Below are 19396 nucleotides of genomic sequence, written 5' to 3'. Positions count from 1 at the left end.
CCTGGGCATGCATCGGTGGCGGCAACGCGACCCCGGAAGAAGGGAAGCGTGGATCTGGCGGCGCTGCTGCTGCGGCGGCGGCAGGCGTCGGCTCCGAATCCACAAGCTTCCCTTCCCTTCTCGCCGGCGGACATCCACCTCCGCTTACCGCCCAGGTCGTTCACGCTTCAATTTTAGCTTACATATATGCTTCTTTCGTTGTGGGTTGAATTGATCAATTGATGGTTTTGCCCACGCTGACATGAGAATGGTCCTCTTTTGGTGCCTGACAAAATTTGATCTCTACCATTTGCAGCTCTGGAGTGGCTCACGAGCAGCCCAACCACCATGCGTTCCAACGCCAGCCATCAATCCTCGTCGCGCGCGGTAAGGCACGGGCGAAGGAGGACTAGGAGAAAAGAGGGAGAGGCGTGGGGGAGGTAGCTCACGAGGTTCCCGGTGCCGACGGTACAGAACCCGTTGGAGCCATCGACGAGGACGAGCCCCACCTGCCCCCGTTCGCCGCCGCCGGTAGCCAGGACGAGGTCGGCCTCCGGCTGTAGGGGCACCGCCGCCCGGAGCACTCCCATCGTGTCGGCGGCGGTGGCGCTACTGGCGTCGGACCCCGTTGCGCGGCGCGCGCGTGGCTGGAGACTGGTCTTCGGGTTGACCTCGAGCTCTCGCCATCGGTGTCTCGCTCGCTGCCCCGCCCCTCCCGTCGCCCGCTTCTGCCGGCCGCCGCTCGCGCCGCTCCATCGGCCGGAAAGAGAGAAGGGATAGAGAGAAGAGGGGAGAGAGAGGATAGAGAGAGGAGGGAGGAGTGAGGATGACATGTGGGGTCCACATGGATCCCACTTTTTTTATTATTATTTTGTGTGTGAAACTGACATGTGGGTCCTACGGGTTTTTTTATTTTTCAGGATCGAATTGCCACATAAGCGCCACGTCAGATGAAGACTGAGTCAAATTAGCCACGTAGGGGCCACATCAGTCAAAACCGCTATCAAAACCGCCGAGGGACCTCATTTGCCCGGTTTTCGTAAGTTGGGGGATGGGTCGTACCCGGTTTTGTGGTGCAGGGACGAAAATCAGACTGGGCGACAAATAGAGGGACCTAAAGTGAACTTATTCCTTGAGGGAATATCCCCTCGTTATTTGAATCTATCAAATGGTTCTGAAAAAATTTAAAATAATTTAAGAATATTTATTAATATGTGATATATCACTCCTCAAACATTCAAGTTCAAATTCAACATTCACATCTCTCAACGAAAAAGAAAACAAATTTGACTGCGAATATACGTTAGCTAGCCGCGGTTTCACTATTAGAGAAACAATTTTCATGGACTAGTACAGAAGATTTTCCTGGACGCGGCCGGTGCGGGCACGGCTGTCGGCATCGCGCGGCTCAGCGGCGGCCTCAGCAGCATGCGCGCGGCTGGCGGGAGCGGCGGGCTTGGCGGCGCGTGCGTGTGGCGGCGTGTGCACGCGGCGGCGTACAACTGCCCCCCCCGCCCGAATCTGGCGGTGGCGGCCTCGGCGGCATGCGCGCGGCGGCGATCGGGAGTGGCGGGCTAGGCGGCACGTGCGCGCGGCGGCGGCCGTCCCCCGCATGGGCGGCGACAACGACGATGACCGTGAGGAGGGTGGCGGCGGCAGCTTTAGGGTTAGGGTTTTTTTTTATTTTATTTTTTTCGGTTCTTTATTTTTGCGTGCGGACGACATAACCACCCCGCACGCGAAAAATCAGATTTTCACGTGTGGGTGCGCCAACCGCACGCAAAAATAGTGATTTTTACAGACCCTTGGTTCCAGACAGTTGGAACCTCCGCACGCGAAATTCACTTTTGACCGCACGGAAAAATCGTTTCTCTACTAGTGTTTAATTTGTTTTTTTAACAAGATGTAGAAGTTGAATTTGAACTTGCATATTTGTGGAGTGTTATATCACATGTTAATACACCTTTTCAAATTTCCAATTTTTTTCATAACCATTAGAGTGACATGCAAATAACGAGGGGATCTCCCCCTGAGGGATCAAAATAATTTCCCCTTCCCCTCATCATTTATATAGGGCATGTCTAGATCAATTTGGTGTGGCAAATTTTTTGGGCAAAAGTTTTGGCGGCAAAAGATTTGACATTGAAGTTTTGCTAGTTGGTGTTTAGATGCATGGTAAAGTTTTGCCATTTTACTAGTAAAGACTAATTTGCCTATATTAATTGCACATTTTACTAGTTTTGCCTTCCCCCTCTCTCATGGTGACATCCTCTTCCCCCTCCGACTCACCAGCCTCCCCTTCCCGTGCGGCGACCTCCTCTTCCCCCTTCGACTTGCTAGTGATGTGACCATGACTACTATTGATACAACCGTCGCTCGCATCAAGATCAAGTTGATCAAGTGCTGGAATCTGATTCGGCCACCTGCGACATTGCAGAATTCAAAGGGCCGCCAAATCTGTATACAAGCTTTGTTTCGGCCTGTGAGTACTCGATAGAAAGCTCTTGAAGTTCTCTTTCCAACGGATCCAGCCTCATCCCCGAATTCCGTATCGTTTGGCCACAATCACAGAAACAAGGTGTTGCGTCACCTATAATGGGCATATGGCCTTGTAACTTCATTTGGGACCCCCGCCTAAGTGGGGCCCATGTGAGGTGTGCCCTAACCAGGTGGAGCACGACCCTAGGCACCCCTAGGTAGTTCTCCCACCTCCATAAATAGCTAGATACCCCTTCAGGGTTTCTCGGGTTTTGTCAAATTAAAGTTTAGCAATCGCTACTTGCTTGCAGCGTGTGTGTCGGCTAGACCGTACGTCTGCTTGTTGTTCGGAACCCCAACTTATCATTTGTATTTAATTCCTATCTGCAATTCAGATTGCTTTTATCTTGTTCTTGCTTGTTTCTTCGATTTGCTTGTAGAAATAAGGTTGATCTACACTGGCAAGATCAACAACACACGGAGAGGTGTGTCGATCGCGAAGGCGCAACACAACAACGTCTAGTACGGTTGTAGTCGGGTAGTCAACGTTTCTCCCAAATCGTAATTATCATCAACTCACCGAAAGATCGGGCCAATAACAACCTTGAGTGTCTCGAGTGGGACTCAGGATTTATCAGCCGGCCTCCCCTTGCCCCTCCTCCACGGGAAGCTGTCGCCGCCGCTGTCGCATGCGGTGGGGAAGAGCGTCGCCGCCGCTGCTCGCGGTGGGGGAGGTCGCTGACGCCGCATGCAAGGAGAGAGGAAGAGAAAGAAGAAAGAAAGCAAGGATAGATGATCATATATCTTGCGCCGGGGAATGACGACCTCCACCGTGGCTCCTGGCTCCACCAGCCACGGCGTCAGCGGCTATGGCGGGCAAGCTGGCCGGAGGCGGAGGCCGTGTGAGTGGAGAGCGAGATGGGGAAATTTTGGGTAAGAGAGAGCGCCTGCAAGCAGAGAGCGGAGAGAGAGAGTGAGGGGTAAACCGCGTCCGCACGGGCCCGAGCTATTTTTTGCCAAATTCGCTGGTATGGACTCCCAAATGCCAAATGCCAACTTGGCCAAATTTACTACTAGTGTTTAGATCCAAAATAGTAAAAAAGTGCTAAAAAAAAGACACAACTTTTGTTATTTTGAAGGATGTAAACATGCCCATAGTGCAGGTAGGTCAAAAAGGTGTTGCAGTACAACTCTAACAAAAAAAAATGATACTAACTCCGTTTCAGGTTATAAGATGTTTGATTTAGGCTATATTTATAATACTAAATTAATTTCATTAAATCAATAATTAAATATATTTTCATAATAAATTTGTCTTGGGTTGAAAATGTTATTATTTTTTTCTACAAGCTTAGTCAAACTTGAAACAGTTTGACTTTCACCAAAGTCAAAACGTTTTATAAAATAGTAAAAAAGTAAACATATATACCAAATTTACTACTAGTGTTTAGATCCAAAATAGTAAAAAAGTGCTAAAACAAAGACACAACTTTTGTTATTTTGAAGGATGTAAACATGCCCATAGTGCAGGTAGGTCAAAAAGGTGTTGCAGTACAACTCTAACAAAAAAAAAATGATACTAACTCCGTTTCAGGTTATAAGATGTTTAACTTAGGCTATATTTATAATACCAAATTAATTTCATTAAATCAATAATTAAATATATTTTTATAATAAATTTATCTTGGGTTAAAAATATTATTATTTTTTTCTACAAGCTTAGTCAAACTTGAAACAGTTTGACTTTGACCAAAGTCAAAACGTTTTATAACCTAAAACAAAGGTTTTATAACCTAAAACAAAGGTAGCAGCGTATTTTGGTCCACTCAGAAAAGTGCTTTCGGTGGAGCACATGGACTGTTGGAGCTGGAATTAACCCTTGATCAGTTGTAGCCTTTGTAGTCGATGGTGCTCCAAGGACTTGTTTAGATGTGTCTTATTTTAAACCATATCAATTTTTTTTAAATTGGTAAACACGTGAATATATTTAGTTTGTTACCAAACATTAGTATAGAATTTCGGCAACAACAAATTTAGCATATTGTACCAAAATTTAGTAATGTTGCTAATTTATCAAAATTTTAGCAATATTAAATTTTAAAAGTATTTATTTTATCAGTAATATGAACAGGTCCCAAGCCTAGCCGAACAAATTGATGGCACCACATTTCAATTTCAGATGCTTTGTGTTTCTTCTGTACGATTGTCCGGAAAACATTGGTGCCACCGTACAGAGCGTCGCTGTGGGGGCACACGGACCAACCAAAGCACATGGCTTCGGCTGCCACGAGGGCCCACGGCAACCGAACAGGCAGGCAGCGAGCGGGGGTCTGTTCGGAACCTGTGTTCCCAACTTTCCCTTTTCTTTCTCCGAGCGCACGTTTTTCAAACGATTAAGCGGTGTATTTTTTTTAAAAATTTTTTTATACTGTTTAAAAAATTATATTGATTCATTTTTTAAAAAAATTAGCAAATACTTAATTAATTATGTGGTAATAGACCGCTCTTTTTTCCATGCTAACTACTTGGGTTCCGAACACAATGTTCCGAACACAGTCATTAATACGTGATTAATTAAGTACCATTAATACGTGATTAATTAAGTATCAATTTTTTTTAAAAATAAAATAAAATAATTTTTTAAGTAACTTTGTTCTAGAAAACTTTTAGAAAATACACCGCTTATGAAGAGCGTGCGTGCGTGCGTAAAAAGACTTCAAACGCAGCTCGCTCAGCGTCCCGTGATCCCGTTCGTGTCGCTAAAAAGACTTTTAATTATTTGCCACTTTTACTAGTGGTGTTTAACGATTTGCCACTATAATTATATATAGATAGATATATAATGACTCACATGTTATAGATACGGTATGACAAATCGTTAATTGAGTGGCAAATAGTTAAATTTCCCCGCTGGGCGCGACGAGCAGGCGCCGCAAACGCGCAGCGACGTGTGGAAGGAGAACAAGTGGGCCCAGAAAGCCAGCAGCGAGAGGGAGAGCCCCAGCAAGTCAGTGAGTGGGCCCCACCACCGAGAGTAGGGTAAGAGTGAGAGTCCCACACGCACACGCCCACGCCCACGGCCCACGGCGCTCGCTGCTTCCGTGGCAAAAACGGCAGCTATCGCCCGACCCGAGGTTAGTTAGATAGGAGTAGAGTTAAACCCCATTTCATCCCATCCCATTCCGTTGCGAAATTTTTGCGAGCTCGCGACGCGAACCCCCTACGCCGCAGCCGCAGGCTTCCTCTTCATCTCCTCCTCCTCCAGACCTCCACGCGAGCGTGCCCCGGGGTGGAAGCGGAGGCGGCGGCGGCTCGAGCGCAATCTGGTGGCGTGGGGGCGCGTCACGATGGCGGCGGCGCTGGCGAGGCGTGGCGGTGGGGGGCTGGCGCGCGCCCTGGCGCGGGGGAGGGGGATGTGCTCGGCCACGGCGGCGGAGCGCGCCGCCGGGGCGGCGCTGACGTCCGAGGAGCTCATGCGGATGGAGCGCGAGCGCAGCGCGCACAAGTACGGTTTGCCCCTCGATCTCCCCCTCCCCTTTTCCTTCCTTCCTCGCTCTCTTGTGCTGCGATCTCTCTCACCGTGAGTGCCTGCCTGAATGCTCCCCCCTCCTCCACGGTTCAGTCCCCGACTCGCTGGTCCGGCGGATCGTACTCGGATCGCGTTTCAGACTGAGAATTCCGCGCTCGTGATCGATTTTTTTCTTGCTCAGGAATTCCCCCTTTCTTCGGTTAGTCCTCTGTTTATCTTGCATAGTGCCGTGGGAGAGGGAGATCGTATGATTACTTCCTCGAATTGGGGATGTAGAAGTAGTGTACAACTGATACTTGTACGCGTGGGAGAGGGAGACTGGGCTCAACTCACTCTCGAATGTTGTTTATATCAAGGACTAGGCCACTTCTGGATACTGACCGAGTGTTGTTTAATGTTTATCACTAAGTACCATGTCAGCGACATTGATGGTGACTCTGATATGTCCCAGGGAGTTAGTACTGCTGTTGCATTTGGTTGCGATAAAGACGTCTCTACTACTTGCCTTGTCTCATTGGCTGGAAATTCTGAGGTTCTAGTTAATAAGCATAGAGCAATTGAACCTCTGGTTTTATTTTTCACAAATTATGCAACAAGTTATATGAAGCTTATGCATATGTCTGGGACAAAAGGAACTTTCACCTGTCACTGCAAGCCTTTTATTTTGATATTCTAGTTGCTTCCTAACAGAGCTTGAACATTCACTTCCTGCAGCTACCATCCAATTCCGGTGGTGTTCTCCAAGGGAGAAGGTTCACATATATTGGATCCTGAAGGCAACAAATACATTGATTTCCTGTCTGCTTATTCTGCAGTCAATCAGGTGATTTTTTTTTCCTGGTTTGTTACATCTTGTAATTGAATGTCTTTTGGTCAAAAAGCACATATTAGAAGGCAAACATGTTGGTATCCATTGTTTCAGCCAGCTTATATCATTTTTCATAATTGATGTAGTTTTTGCAATTGTTGTAGGGCCATTGCCATCCAAAAGTCCTGAGAGCGTTGAAAGAGCAGGCAGAAAGGCTCACACTGAGTTCTAGAGCTTTCTACAATGACAAATTCCCAATCTTTGCAGAATACCTGACAAGCATGTTTGGGTATGAAATGATGTTGCCGATGAATACTGGAGCTGAAGGAGTGGAAACAGCTATCAAATTGGTGAGGAAATGGGGTTATGAGAAGAAAAAGATACCAAAAAATGAGGTATGATTTCCCAAAAGCTACATGTTTCATTTCAACCTGGCAATATTTCTCTCCATCTGGCCCTTTGTGTTGCCATGAAGGTGCAGAAAAATCCGAGTAAGCTTTGACTAGATGATATCCATATTCCTTGCTTTGCATAATGCTGCTGCTCTTAATATTTTGCTCATTAGTTGGATATCGTTAAAGATATCATTATCTTTATGTAAATGAAAGCAGAATTAAATGAAATAGCAAAACAATTCACAAGAGTTGCCTACTGTTTTTCCTTACTCTTAACTGTTTGATTGCTGGTGTACAATATAACTATATAATATCTATGATAGTCCATATTTTGGCAAATGTATCACTTAACGGCTTTGAAATTAGAGATTCATTGGTACCTGTTTTTTGTGAAATGTTCGGTCGTCTGCAGGCTTTGATTGTCTCTTGCTGTGGATGTTTTCATGGTCGGACATTAGGTGTCATCTCTATGAGTTGTGATAATGATGCAACTCGTGGTTTTGGCCCATTGGTTCCTGGCCATCTTAAAGTTGATTTTGGAGACACTGATGGGTTGGAGAAAATCTTTAAAGGTTAGCTCATATGTTTATTTGTAGCAACCATATTCTACACTATTTTTGAGTATTTGCATGTTCATGAACGCTATTTGATTCAGATCATGGCGAGAGGATATGTGGTTTTTTGTTTGAACCAATCCAAGGAGAAGCTGGGGTATGTATTTTTTAAGTTACTCTGTATTTATTTTTCAAAAAGTTCTAGATCGAATTCTTGCTAGTTCTGTATTGTGTTGTATAGTGATATACTGATTCTGATATACTACTGTATAAAGTTATAAATCTCTAATACAATTTAAAAAAAAAATAGTTGACTGGAAGACTTTCCAAACCCTGCATGATAGTCAATTTCTTGACTTCACATCTAAGGGTATTACTAACAAATGGTACACATGGTTTGACACCTGTTCCAGCCTAATTTCCATGATATGTTTTTAAGCCATTTACAGATACTCAGGTAATTTGATTAATTCAATTTAGAAACATGGAACTAGAGATTGGTCCTAAAGCACTTTTCAAGTTAAAGTGGTAAACTAGAATGGGGCTATATTGATAACTAAAGCATGTGCTGTATACTCTAGCCATTGTGCTACTTGTATCCATATTTTTTGTTATTCTCATCAGCTTGTGATATCCTCGTGTTAAAAATTCCACAAACCTACTGCTCACAGGTAATAATCCCACCAGATGGCTATTTGAAAGCTGTCAGAGATTTGTGTTCAAGGCACAACATTCTGATGATTGCAGATGAGATCCAAACAGGCATAGCTAGAACTGGCAAAATGCTGGCATGCGATTGGGAAAACATACGACCTGATGTGGTGGTAAGTTTCTAGTTTCTGCTACACTGTTTAACCTCTTCTTACTGCACAACGACACTAGTATCTATCCGCTGGGAGTTTTTATTTGCTGGAGAATATTCAGCTACAATGTTGATCAAGTATCTCCACTGTTCAGATTCTAGGCAAGGCCCTTGGTGCTGGAGTAGTTCCTGTCAGTGCGGTTCTTGCAGATAAGGATATTATGCTGTGTATCAAACCAGGAGAACATGGAAGGTATGGGCCATTTTCAATCCTTCTCTTTTGGTTCACTCCAACAAGGAGTTAAATTGTGAACTAATTCAGTTCTTTAATCAAGCATTAATGTCTGTGCAATGCCCTAGTTTTTCTTTTCCAGTGTATAACATTTTTGCTACTTTTAGATAAGCAAGTTTTTTGCTTCCCCCCCCCCCCCCCCCCCCCTCTTTCTTGATCAGTCTTATGTTTGATCCCTGTCAGTACATTTGGTGGGAACCCATTGGCAAGTGCTGTGGCAGTTGCATCACTGAAAGTAGTTACAGATGAAGGTCTCGTTGAAAGGTACATTGTTTTGTTGCAAGAGAAATATTGTTATTTCCTATAACATCAGCTGTTTCATGATTCAGCTGTATGATTGTTTATGAGTATCTTTCTTCTAAACATTTACTGAACTACAGGGCTGCAAAGTTAGGACAAGAGTTCAGAGATCAGCTACAGAAGGTTCAACAGAGATTCCCGCAAATCATAAGGGAAGTACGTGGGAGGGGTTTGCTTAATGCAGTGGATCTAAGCAACGAAGCTTTATCCCCTGCTTCTGCTTACGACATCTGCATCAAGCTGAAGGAGAGAGGCGTTCTGGCAAAGCCCACACATGACACCATAATCAGATTAGCGCCTCCGCTGTCAATCAGGTATGTCCTTTGCTGTTTTCTTTATGGTTGTGTTAGTATCATTTTTTTAGATAACGGGCAGCGCCCGGCCTCTGCATCATAAGGTGAATGCACACGGCCAAACAAAGTACAAATAGGTACATAGACCCCGGAGTTTTAACAAAATGATGGCACAGCCAACCTAAGGATTACATCCAAATAAGCAAGTTTCAAACACGCAAGAGAGGAAACCAAAGTCTACGCTTGTAATCTTCCTCTAAAATTCCATCCCTGCTTGGAAAAGAAATCCATCACATTGGCTTCTAGCAACATGCATCCTTTCTTCACCATGATTCCATCTTCTTCATTAAGCAACAAGGCCCATTGCCGCGCCCAGTGTGTTCCTCTGAATATTACCTGCATAAAAGAATTAATTTTGGTACCATGAAATACCTCATCATTTCGGCATAACCATAACGCCCAACATAGCGCCCCAATACACCCCAGAAAGTGACATCTTAGCTTAGGATGCAAACCATTAAGCCAACTACCGAAAAGATGCGCAACACTATTAGGCGGTGGAATACCAAAGGTAATATGTATAGCACTCCAAATATACCTTACAATACGACATTCAAGGAAAAGGTGATGTATGTTCTCGTTAGAGCTACAAAAACAACACTTAGTGCTACCTTTCCACTTTCTTTTCGCCATATTATCTTTTGTTAACATAACACCCTTTTGCATGTACCACAAGAAAATCTTTATTTTCAGCGGAATTCTAAGTTTCCAAATCAAAGATTTTCTTGGTATAATATCTTGATACATAATCGCCTTGTACATAGAATTTACCGAAAAGGTTCCATCTCCTTTCAACCTCCACTTGAATGAGTCACTTTGTTCCGAGAGGTTAAAAGAACAGACTTTTGCCACTAATTGGTACCAATATCTTCGGTTATCCCCTATCAATGCCCTCCTGAACGACACATTTAAAGGCAGCGTGCTTAGCACCCCTGCTACAGTTACATTCCTTCTCCTAACCAACGAATAAAGTGTGGGGAAAACTTTGTCGAAAGACGTATCCCCACACCAACAGTCCTCCCAAAACCTTACTTGTGTCCCATCATGAACTACCCAAGATCTGAAAGAAAGGAAGTCCCTCTTAACCTCCATGAGTCCTCCCCAAAAGTGTGAGTCTCCTGAACTCCTTTCTACCTGGGTTATAGTCTTATTTGACAAGTATTTCCTTCTAAGCAAGGTTTGCCACACCCCTTCCTCGTTTATCAATTGGAACAACCATTTGCTTAGCAAACATCTATTCTGTGTTTCCAAGTTTTGGATTCCGAGGCCACCACACTCCTTAGGGCTACATAAAACACTCCATTTGGCCAACCTATACTTCTTATTCTCATCACACTGCCAAAAGAACCTGGACCTATAATAGTCTAGCTTCTTAAGTATACCCTTAGGTATCTCAAAAAAAGAGAGCATGAACATGGCCAAACTACTCAAAACCGAATTAATCAAGACCAACCTCCCTCCTACCGACAAGTGTTTCCCTTTCCAGCTACTTAGTTTTTTCTGGAATCTATCCTCAATAGCCTGCCAATCCTTGTTTGAGATTCTCTTATGATGCATTGGGATACCTAGATATTTAAATGGATACTTTCCCATATCACACCCAAAATTCTTTACGTAATCCATCATCACTTCCTTTGCCTTACCAAAACAAAAAAGCTCACTTTTATGAAAGTTGATCTTAAGCCCAGATAATTTCTCAAAGGTGCTTAGCACTAACTTGAGATTCCTGGCCTCCTCTAGATCATGCTCCATAAAGAGGATAGTATCATCTGCGTACTGCAGAATTGAGAGCCCATCGTCTACAAGATATGGAACGAGTCCACGAATTTTCTTTTGCTCATTCGCCCTGTGCATTAGCAATGCTAACATATCAGCCACTAGGTTAAAGAGTATTGGAGACAACGGATCCCCTTGTCTAAGCCCTTCTTTTGTTTGAAAAAAGTTTCCCATATCCTCGTTCACCTTCACAGCTACACTCCCTCCTCTCACAATCATATCAATCCATTCACACCACTTTGGAGAGAAGCCTTTCATCTTCAAAGTTTGTTGCAGAAACCTCCAATCAACTTTATCATACGCCTTCTCAAAATCTAGTTTCAAGATAACTCCGTCTCTTCTTTTCCTATGGATCTCATGAATTGTTTCATGTAAAATTACTACCCCTTCCATAATGTTTCTCCCTGGCAAGAAGGCTGTCTGTGATGGTCTAATAACCTTTTGAGCTACTAGAGCTACTCTATTGGCTATGACCTTAGTAAAAATCTTAAAACTCACATTCAAAAGACAAATTGGTCTATATTGTTGAATCTTTCTTGCTTCCTCTTGCTTCGGTAACAGAGTGATGATGCCAAAGTTTAGGCTATGAAGGGGTAACTTCATATCATGAAAGTCATGAAACATAGCCATGAGATCATCCTTAATTACATGCCAGAACACTTGATAGAACTCTGCCGGAAAACCATCTGGTCCCGGCGCCTTATTATGTCCATTTGAAAGATGGCCTCTTTTACTTCGTCATCTGAAAAACTTTTTGTTAACACTTCATTTTCTTCTTCCGAAACCTGAGGAATGTCCTCTCTTTGCGATTCCATCAAGGAAAAGTTATTTCCCACTGGAGCCCCAAACAGGTCTTTATAAAATTTGGTGATATACTTCTTAATTTGTACATCCCCTCTAATTACTCCTTCCTCCTGTTCCAGCTGAAAAATCCTAGTCTTCCTATGCTTTCCATTTGCTATCAAATGGTAGTATTTCGTGTTTCGATCCCCTTCTAAGATTCGCTTTGTTTTTGCCCTTTGAAGCCACTTAATTTCCTCTTCCCTCAGCAAAAAAGATAGCCTCTGTTTCACATAATTTTTTAGGTCCAACTCCTGTCTAGACAGTAATTGAGACTCTGCCTTCTTATCTAGCTCTTCCGCTTTCGCGATTAGAATAGCTTTTTCCTTTTTATAAGCTCCATTAATGTTCTTAGCCCATCCTCTCAAAAACTGTCTCAACCTCCTAATCTTATTTTGCCATTTCTCTAACTTGGTCGACCCTCTACTTTCCTTTCTCCAAACCTCTGCTCTAACAGTAGCAAGTGGAAATCTTAGTTCCCATTCTGTACTGGTAAGCACCCTATCTAATTTTTTAAAAGTTGGATTTGCATAGAGCTTGCCCAAGTGAACTTGCGACCAGATAGTTCTAACTCTCTCAAGTTAACACTGTCAATGACCGCATTAAATAAAAATGGCCACTTGTCATTGTACCTATCATTATTTTTCTCACTAGGATTTCTAATGATATTGAAATCCCCTCCCACCAACAATGGACACGGTTCTTTATTACATGCATTCACCAACTCCACTAAGAAGTCCTCTTTGAATTCCTCCTGAGCAGCTCCATAGACTGCCACAAGAATCTACTGAAAGCCATCCTCCTTATTTCTCACATGAAACTTGACATAAAACTCTCCCTCATCAATTGAAGCCACCTCCATAACCTCTAAGTTAATTCCTAAGAGAATCCCATCAGACCTACCTCTCGGTATGTTCAATAAAGTTTTGTTTTGTTTTTTTTTGTTTTGTTTTTTTTTGCGGTAATGGCTAAAAATCCTCTTAATTTCAGTCCTGAGGAGCTTGCAGAAGCATCGAAGGCGTTCAGCGATGTGCTTGAGCATGACCTGCCACAGCTGCAGAAGCAGATCAAGAAGACAGAATCCGCGGCAGAAAAACAATCCTGTGACAGATGCGGCAGAGACTTGTACTGATGAGTGATAGACGAGACAATGAAACGTTTCCAGAGGCACCCGTTTCGCCCAAATAAAATAGCAGAACACACCTCGCGAATTCATAGCTCATTGTAGTAGTAGAGTAGTATATATACACCTCCTTGTTGCGATGTCTGGGACATATGGTCCAGGGATTTGTCGCCTAATCGAGCTGGTTGCAAACAAATGGGGTAGCATTATTCTAGTCTATCATATCATGCAGAAGAATCTTGAATTGGATGAAATCGGTCGATTTTATCTACATCTTCGTTATTTGCATTATATATATATATATATATTCCTTTTTCATTTTGGCATCTGTTTGCACATAGTAGTTGTTTCTGTTAGTGAGATCCACCGCCGCGCAAAGCTGCGGTGACGAAGATCCCGGCGACGAACGCTAAGCTGTACTGGACCTGCAAAACAAGATGAGCCGGCCGGTGCCGGAATAGCATCAACATCCGCGACCAGCTGCTGTGGAGCACGCCGCATCGGTGTGTAAGACGCGAATATTAGGGAATGATCTAATATCAAATGATTAGGAGAAGTGAGGTTTTAGAATCCAATCTAGTCCATCATCTTGCGTAGCTAGCTGGAAAACCTAAGGGCGTTTCTCGAAGGGCTAATTTGCAATGGCATGGATCAAATTAACCCTTTCTCAAACCGCGTCGGTGTGCCTCCAGTTGGCCATCATCGTCGACGACACCGCACACCGGCGTCGCGTCGTTCACCGGCCGGGCGTTCGCCTGGCCACGACCACGAATCCACGATGCTTCGGCTGCGTGGCTTGCATGTGGGCATATAGCTAGCAAGTTTAGTTATTGAAACATACTTGATCCCTCCGGGCATTAATAGGAGTACGATGCAATTGACACTGCTGGCTTCGGGCATTCTCGTTGGAGTTATGTTCTGAAGAAAGCATATGTTTCGATCAAGCCAATCAGGCAAAACAGTGCGAATTGTTGATGCGGAAATGCTACTGGGCGAGGGATCGCCCTCGCTCGCCCAGGGCGATCGATTCCCTCCCTCCTCCCCCTCCCTGCCTCCACCTAGTTCCCTTTTTTTTTTGGCACCGTATTACTTTTCTATTTTAGTAAATTTATGCACCTAAAGTTTATAAACCTCAAGTTTATACATCTAAAGTTTAGAGACTAAAAGTTTATAAGTGAAAAATTTATATATCCGATTCAAATTTGAATTTGAATTCAAATATTTTTTATATATAGTATTTCTATACATCTAAAGTTTATACACCTAAAGTTTATAGACCTAAAGTTTATATATCCGATTCAAATTTGAATTTGAATTATATCTGATTCAAATTTGAATTTGAATTCAAATATCCGATTCAAATTTAAATTTGAATTCAAATATTTTTCATATATAGTATTTCTATACATTTAAAGTTTATACACCTAAAGTTTATAGACCTAAAGTTTATATACCCGATTCAAATTTGAATTTGAATTATATCCGATTCAAATTTGAATTTGAATTCAAATATTTTATATATATAGTATTTCTATACATCTAAAGTAAAGTTTATAGATCCAAAGTTTATAAGTCAAAAGTTTACATACCTGATTCAAATTTGAATTTGAATTCAAATTTTTTATACAAATTTTTCTAACTTTTTGTTTTTTTAATTTTTTTTTGTGGTGTACTGTAATAGAAAGAGAAGAAGAAGAGGAGGAAGGGGAGAAGTGGGAGGAGTGCCTATAGGGGGAGCAGGGGGGTCGGATCCGATCGCTGGCGATCGATCGCCCATTAGGCCCCCCTTGTTGATGTGCCAAACTGCCAATGTTGCATACGAGGAAAGGTGTCCTTTTGCAAGGTATTTGGTTGATTTCGTTTTACCACTACTTCCTATTCTTATTTGGTAAAATCTAATTTGCGCGCGCTCTCTGTTTTGCCTTATCGCGCGACACGCTCATCGGCCGTCCGATCCCACAAGCGCTGGTGCGTCCGTACATGGCCAGGTGATTCACGGATGTGGCATCATCCACAGGAATCCAAATTGGAAGCCATGTGATGCTCTACACTATGCCAGCTTCAAAAATATTTTTCTCTTAAACTAATCATCCGATCTACGATCCGATTACACCGTTGTGTTCGTAAGAATTAAATCTTTATAACAAGATCTCACATGATTATATTTTGATGAAAAATTAGAAATTACTTTTATAATATATCTAAATTACTTTTAGATTTCACTAAATTACTTCTTAGACCCATAAAAGTAAATTCAATAAAGCCTGAAAGTAATTTACATATATTATAGAAGTAACTTGGAAAAAAAGAAAGTAACTTTATCACGACATTAAAAGTAAATCCGCTATGGAGGTAAAAACATGAGTCTATATTGAAATTAAATTTAATCAGCATAAATTACATCATTGACTAAAAATGATTATAAAATAAACAACTCACAACATGAATGTATAGATTTCTTTTAATGCCGTAACAAGTTACTTCACTTTGTTTTAAGTTACTTCTATAATATAGGTAAATTACTTTCAGGCTTTATTAAATTACTTTTATGACTAAAAAGTAATTTAGTGAAATCTAAAAGTAATTTAGATATATTATAAAAGTAATTTCTATTTTTTCATAAAAATATAGTCATATAAGATCTTGTTATAAAGATTTAATTGTTATGAATACAATGGTGTAATCGGATCATAAATCGGATGGATAATCTAAGAGAAAATTCCATAAGAAGAAAAAATACATGCACTTTTAAGTATACTAGTAACAACTAGATATGAGATTGAGCTAGCTGGTTATGACCATACAGAGAACGGTCTCGTTGCAGACACGTCCTTCCTATTTGTTTCCAAATTCTTTGTTTCAAAGATTATTTTTCCGATTTACATGAATACGTGCATATACTTAGGTACTCCGTATTTGGTTGGATCCAAAGGGGAAGCAGTTTGCCAAATTTTACGGAGCAAACTCAAATTCCTTTTGGCTAATGCAAACCAAGTTAAAATACAAGTCACTTGGAGGAAAACCACTTCCCGCCCACTGCACCGTCGCCGAGGTTGCATAAAAGAAAGCACAACAAAGAGGAAGAAGAGGAGAAGCCGAGCAAGAAATCCAGCCAAGAAAGAGAGAGAGAGAAATCGCACCCAAAATCTCCCCCAACTCTCTACGCAATTCCACTCTCCAAAACCACCCATCAACAAAACCAAATCCAAGAATCGATCCAGCGATCGATGGAGTCGTCGTCGTCGGTCATCTTCCTGGGCACCGGCTGCTCCGGCGCGCTCCCCGACGCCCGGTGCCTCATCCACCCGTCCACGCCGCCGTGCCCCGTCTGCTCCCACTCCCTCTCCCTCCCGCCGGAGCGAAACCCCAATTACAGGTGCGCTCTTTGCTCGCCGCCGCTGCAGTCCAGTCAAGCTGCCCGATCTTTGCATGATTTCGATCCTTTCTTTCTTTTTTTCTCTCGTTCCGTCAGACGATGCCGTTACAGAAGAATTGCTCGTTTGCAAATAGTGAAATTTCTCCTGAATTGGCCGACAATTTCTCGTTAAATGTTGTTTAGAATTCAGAGCATTCTTTCAGTGCTATTCAAGTGTTCAGTAGTTCGTGCTGCAATGACCTCCTCTCTGAACTCTGAAGTATTATTTACCATTGTTATGCAGTGCTACAGTGTGTTGTTTATCTACGGGAAAATTTTTACCAATCCAGTAATGCTGTTGGTATGACTTGAAATATGATTCCAAAGTAGTTACTGCATCAAAAACCACAATAGAAATTTGCATTATGAAGTTATCATCTCGATGTCTAAACAATGCCTTCATACAGCAACACTCTTGTCTGCTTTTAGGTGTAACACCTCCCTCTTGATAGATTACTGCCAACATGATGGAATCCATAAGTACATTCTAATCGATGTCGGCAAGACGTTTAGAGAACAAGTTCTTCGGTGGTTTTCTCACCACAAGATTCCTTATGTTGATTCGGTGAGATCTCACTTACTGCACTGTCCATTTTCAATCTATTACAAATGATGATGATCAATTCATATAGATGGCATGACTGATAAGGTTCAGTGCATTGCAGATTATTCTCACTCATGAACACGCGGATGCTGTCTTAGGTCTTGATGATGTTTGGGTGGTACAACCAAGTGGTTGTAGAAATGGCTTGGGCAAAGTTCCTATTTTTCTCACCCATTTCACAATGAACAGGTCATTCTAGAACTCAAAATGGACTAATACCTGATATCATATTAGCCATCATTACCATGTATGATATGGTGACATCACCTACGAATTTTACAGTGTTGCAGCAAGATTCCCCTATTTATTGAAAAATAAGCTGGAGGAAGGTGATGAAGGTTCCCAAGTCATTCAACTCGACTGGACGATAATTGAGGGTGACATCGACAAACCATTTGTATCATCAGGATTAGAGTTTGTGCCCCTGCCAGTGAGAACCACTTGTGAATTTGAAGTGATGCTTTGGTTTCTCTGTGTTTGTTCGTTGAAGTTGCTAACATGCTATTATCTTTTCAGGTCATGCATGGAGAGGATTATGTTTGTTTAGGATTCCTATTTGGAAGGAGATCCAGAATTGCATATTTATCTGATGTCTCAAGAATTCTACCTAGAACTGAGCATGGTATGATTTTTACTGTCCTCCATCGTTCTTCAAATATTAGAATGCTTGCCTTTTGTTTTTTTCGTGCAAACAATAGAAAAGGATCCAACTGTGTATATGTTTTTGTTCTCTTGCTAAACCTGTATCTCAAATTTTTTTTCTTTGTGAAATATTGAAAATGGCATAAACTTAATACTAGGAATTTCAGCTCATCAAAATCTACAATTTTCTCAAGACCGGAGTTGGAGCATCTATCATCATGCCAATGATTAAATAGCACTACCATGGCTGAAATCATGCTTAATCCGTAGACATATATGTTTTGGGTTCTTTTGAATGCCTTTTGGTTGTTCTGGTTTTATTGGAAGACATTGCTGATGCACTCTTCCCCCGCAGCAATTTCGAAGTCTGGTGCCGGACAACTTGATCTTCTTATACTAGAAACGAACGAGTTGCACGGGGAGGTAAGCCTGTGCCATATGCTTCTCGTCTGAAACAGCGTCTTTGCTATTCTTTCACGCAAAACATACTGATAATCTGACACAGACTTCGCCCTCTGTGAACAGGGAGATGCTGGCAGTTGCCACCTTACTCTGAGTCAGGTTACTCTTATCACACGTTTTAGGCACCTTATGATTTTTTTAACATTAATTAGTTTGGTAAAATTTAATGGTTTAAACTCCATGTACTTTCCATCAAAACCAGCCTAGAACTGGATACCATCAGACAAAGCAATATTGACCTAGTATGACCTTACTATTCAACCATTCCTTTCAAGCTGGTTCATCCCAATGTTTTCTCCTGATGGCATACAAAAATTTTCAGACTCTTAATGCTGTCAAGAGAATAAGTCCTAAGAGAGCTCTGTTGATTGGAATGAACCATGAATTCGAACATCACAAAGAAAATCAGACGCTGGCAGAATGGTCTAGCAGGTAAGCATAGTTGGTGAAATATTTATGCTCTTCACTTATTTTGTGAAAGAGATGTTCAACTTGTAAAATTATGTGATCACAGAGAAGGAATACCAGTACAACTAGCTCACGATGGCCTGCGTGTGTTTATTGACCTGTAATGAGGTGGATCATAGGCTTATATATAGCACACAACACAAATTTCAGAGCATGTTTTTCAGGTATGCTCTAATAATTACAGTTAAATCATTGTAGAACATTTCAGGATTATACCCTTTGCTTGTTTCAAAAGGAAAAGAAAGTTTCACTTGTGTAAGAATTTGGTGATTACTTGGTGCTATTTGTTCATATCTGCACCTGGATGTATTACCTCTGTTAATACTGTTTTACCAAAATAATGAACTACTCAAAGAGTAATCTTGGTTTATTGGGATTATGAGGCCCTTTGTCATCATATATTTTCACTCGTCTACTCGGCTGCCAACTTGTCTATATATATATATATATATATATATATATATATATATATATATATATATATATATATATATATATATATGCATATGCACGTCCCTTGTGCATGGTTAGCAATGTGGTGACTTCGTCAATCTTTCTAGGATTTGCCGGCCCAGT

The 19396-nt window shown here is 42.0% G+C and overlaps 2 protein-coding genes across 2 annotated transcripts; both read left to right on the top strand.

Annotated features, from left to right (window-relative positions):
* Positions 1-5605: 5605 nt before the first annotated feature.
* Positions 5606-13555, top strand: LOC127768149 (ornithine aminotransferase, mitochondrial). The gene is made up of 10 exons (XM_052293681.1): positions 5606-5962; positions 6701-6809; positions 6959-7189; positions 7602-7761; positions 7845-7900; positions 8415-8567; positions 8701-8798; positions 9021-9101; positions 9218-9451; positions 13097-13555. Exons 1-10 carry the CDS (start codon positions 5805-5807, stop codon positions 13236-13238), a joined length of 1422 nt encoding a protein of 473 aa, XP_052149641.1. The 5' UTR covers positions 5606-5804; the 3' UTR covers positions 13239-13555.
* A 2790-nt stretch (positions 13556-16345) lies between these two features.
* LOC127768150 (putative hydrolase C777.06c) lies at positions 16346-19186 on the top strand. The gene is made up of 9 exons (XM_052293683.1): positions 16346-16605; positions 17074-17209; positions 17310-17437; positions 17531-17678; positions 17765-17870; positions 18246-18313; positions 18416-18451; positions 18675-18784; positions 18867-19186. The coding sequence occupies exons 1-9, from the start codon at positions 16457-16459 to the stop codon at positions 18922-18924; spliced, it is 939 nt and encodes a 312-aa protein (XP_052149643.1). The 5' UTR covers positions 16346-16456; the 3' UTR covers positions 18925-19186.
* The last annotated feature ends 210 nt before the right edge of the window (positions 19187-19396 follow it).

The sequence above is a fragment of the Oryza glaberrima genome, chromosome 3 (assembly GCF_000147395.1).
Source record: "Oryza glaberrima chromosome 3, OglaRS2, whole genome shotgun sequence".
In the NCBI taxonomy this organism is placed as follows: Eukaryota; Viridiplantae; Streptophyta; class Magnoliopsida; order Poales; family Poaceae; genus Oryza; species Oryza glaberrima.
This window is presented reverse-complemented; position numbering and strand designations above follow the sequence as displayed.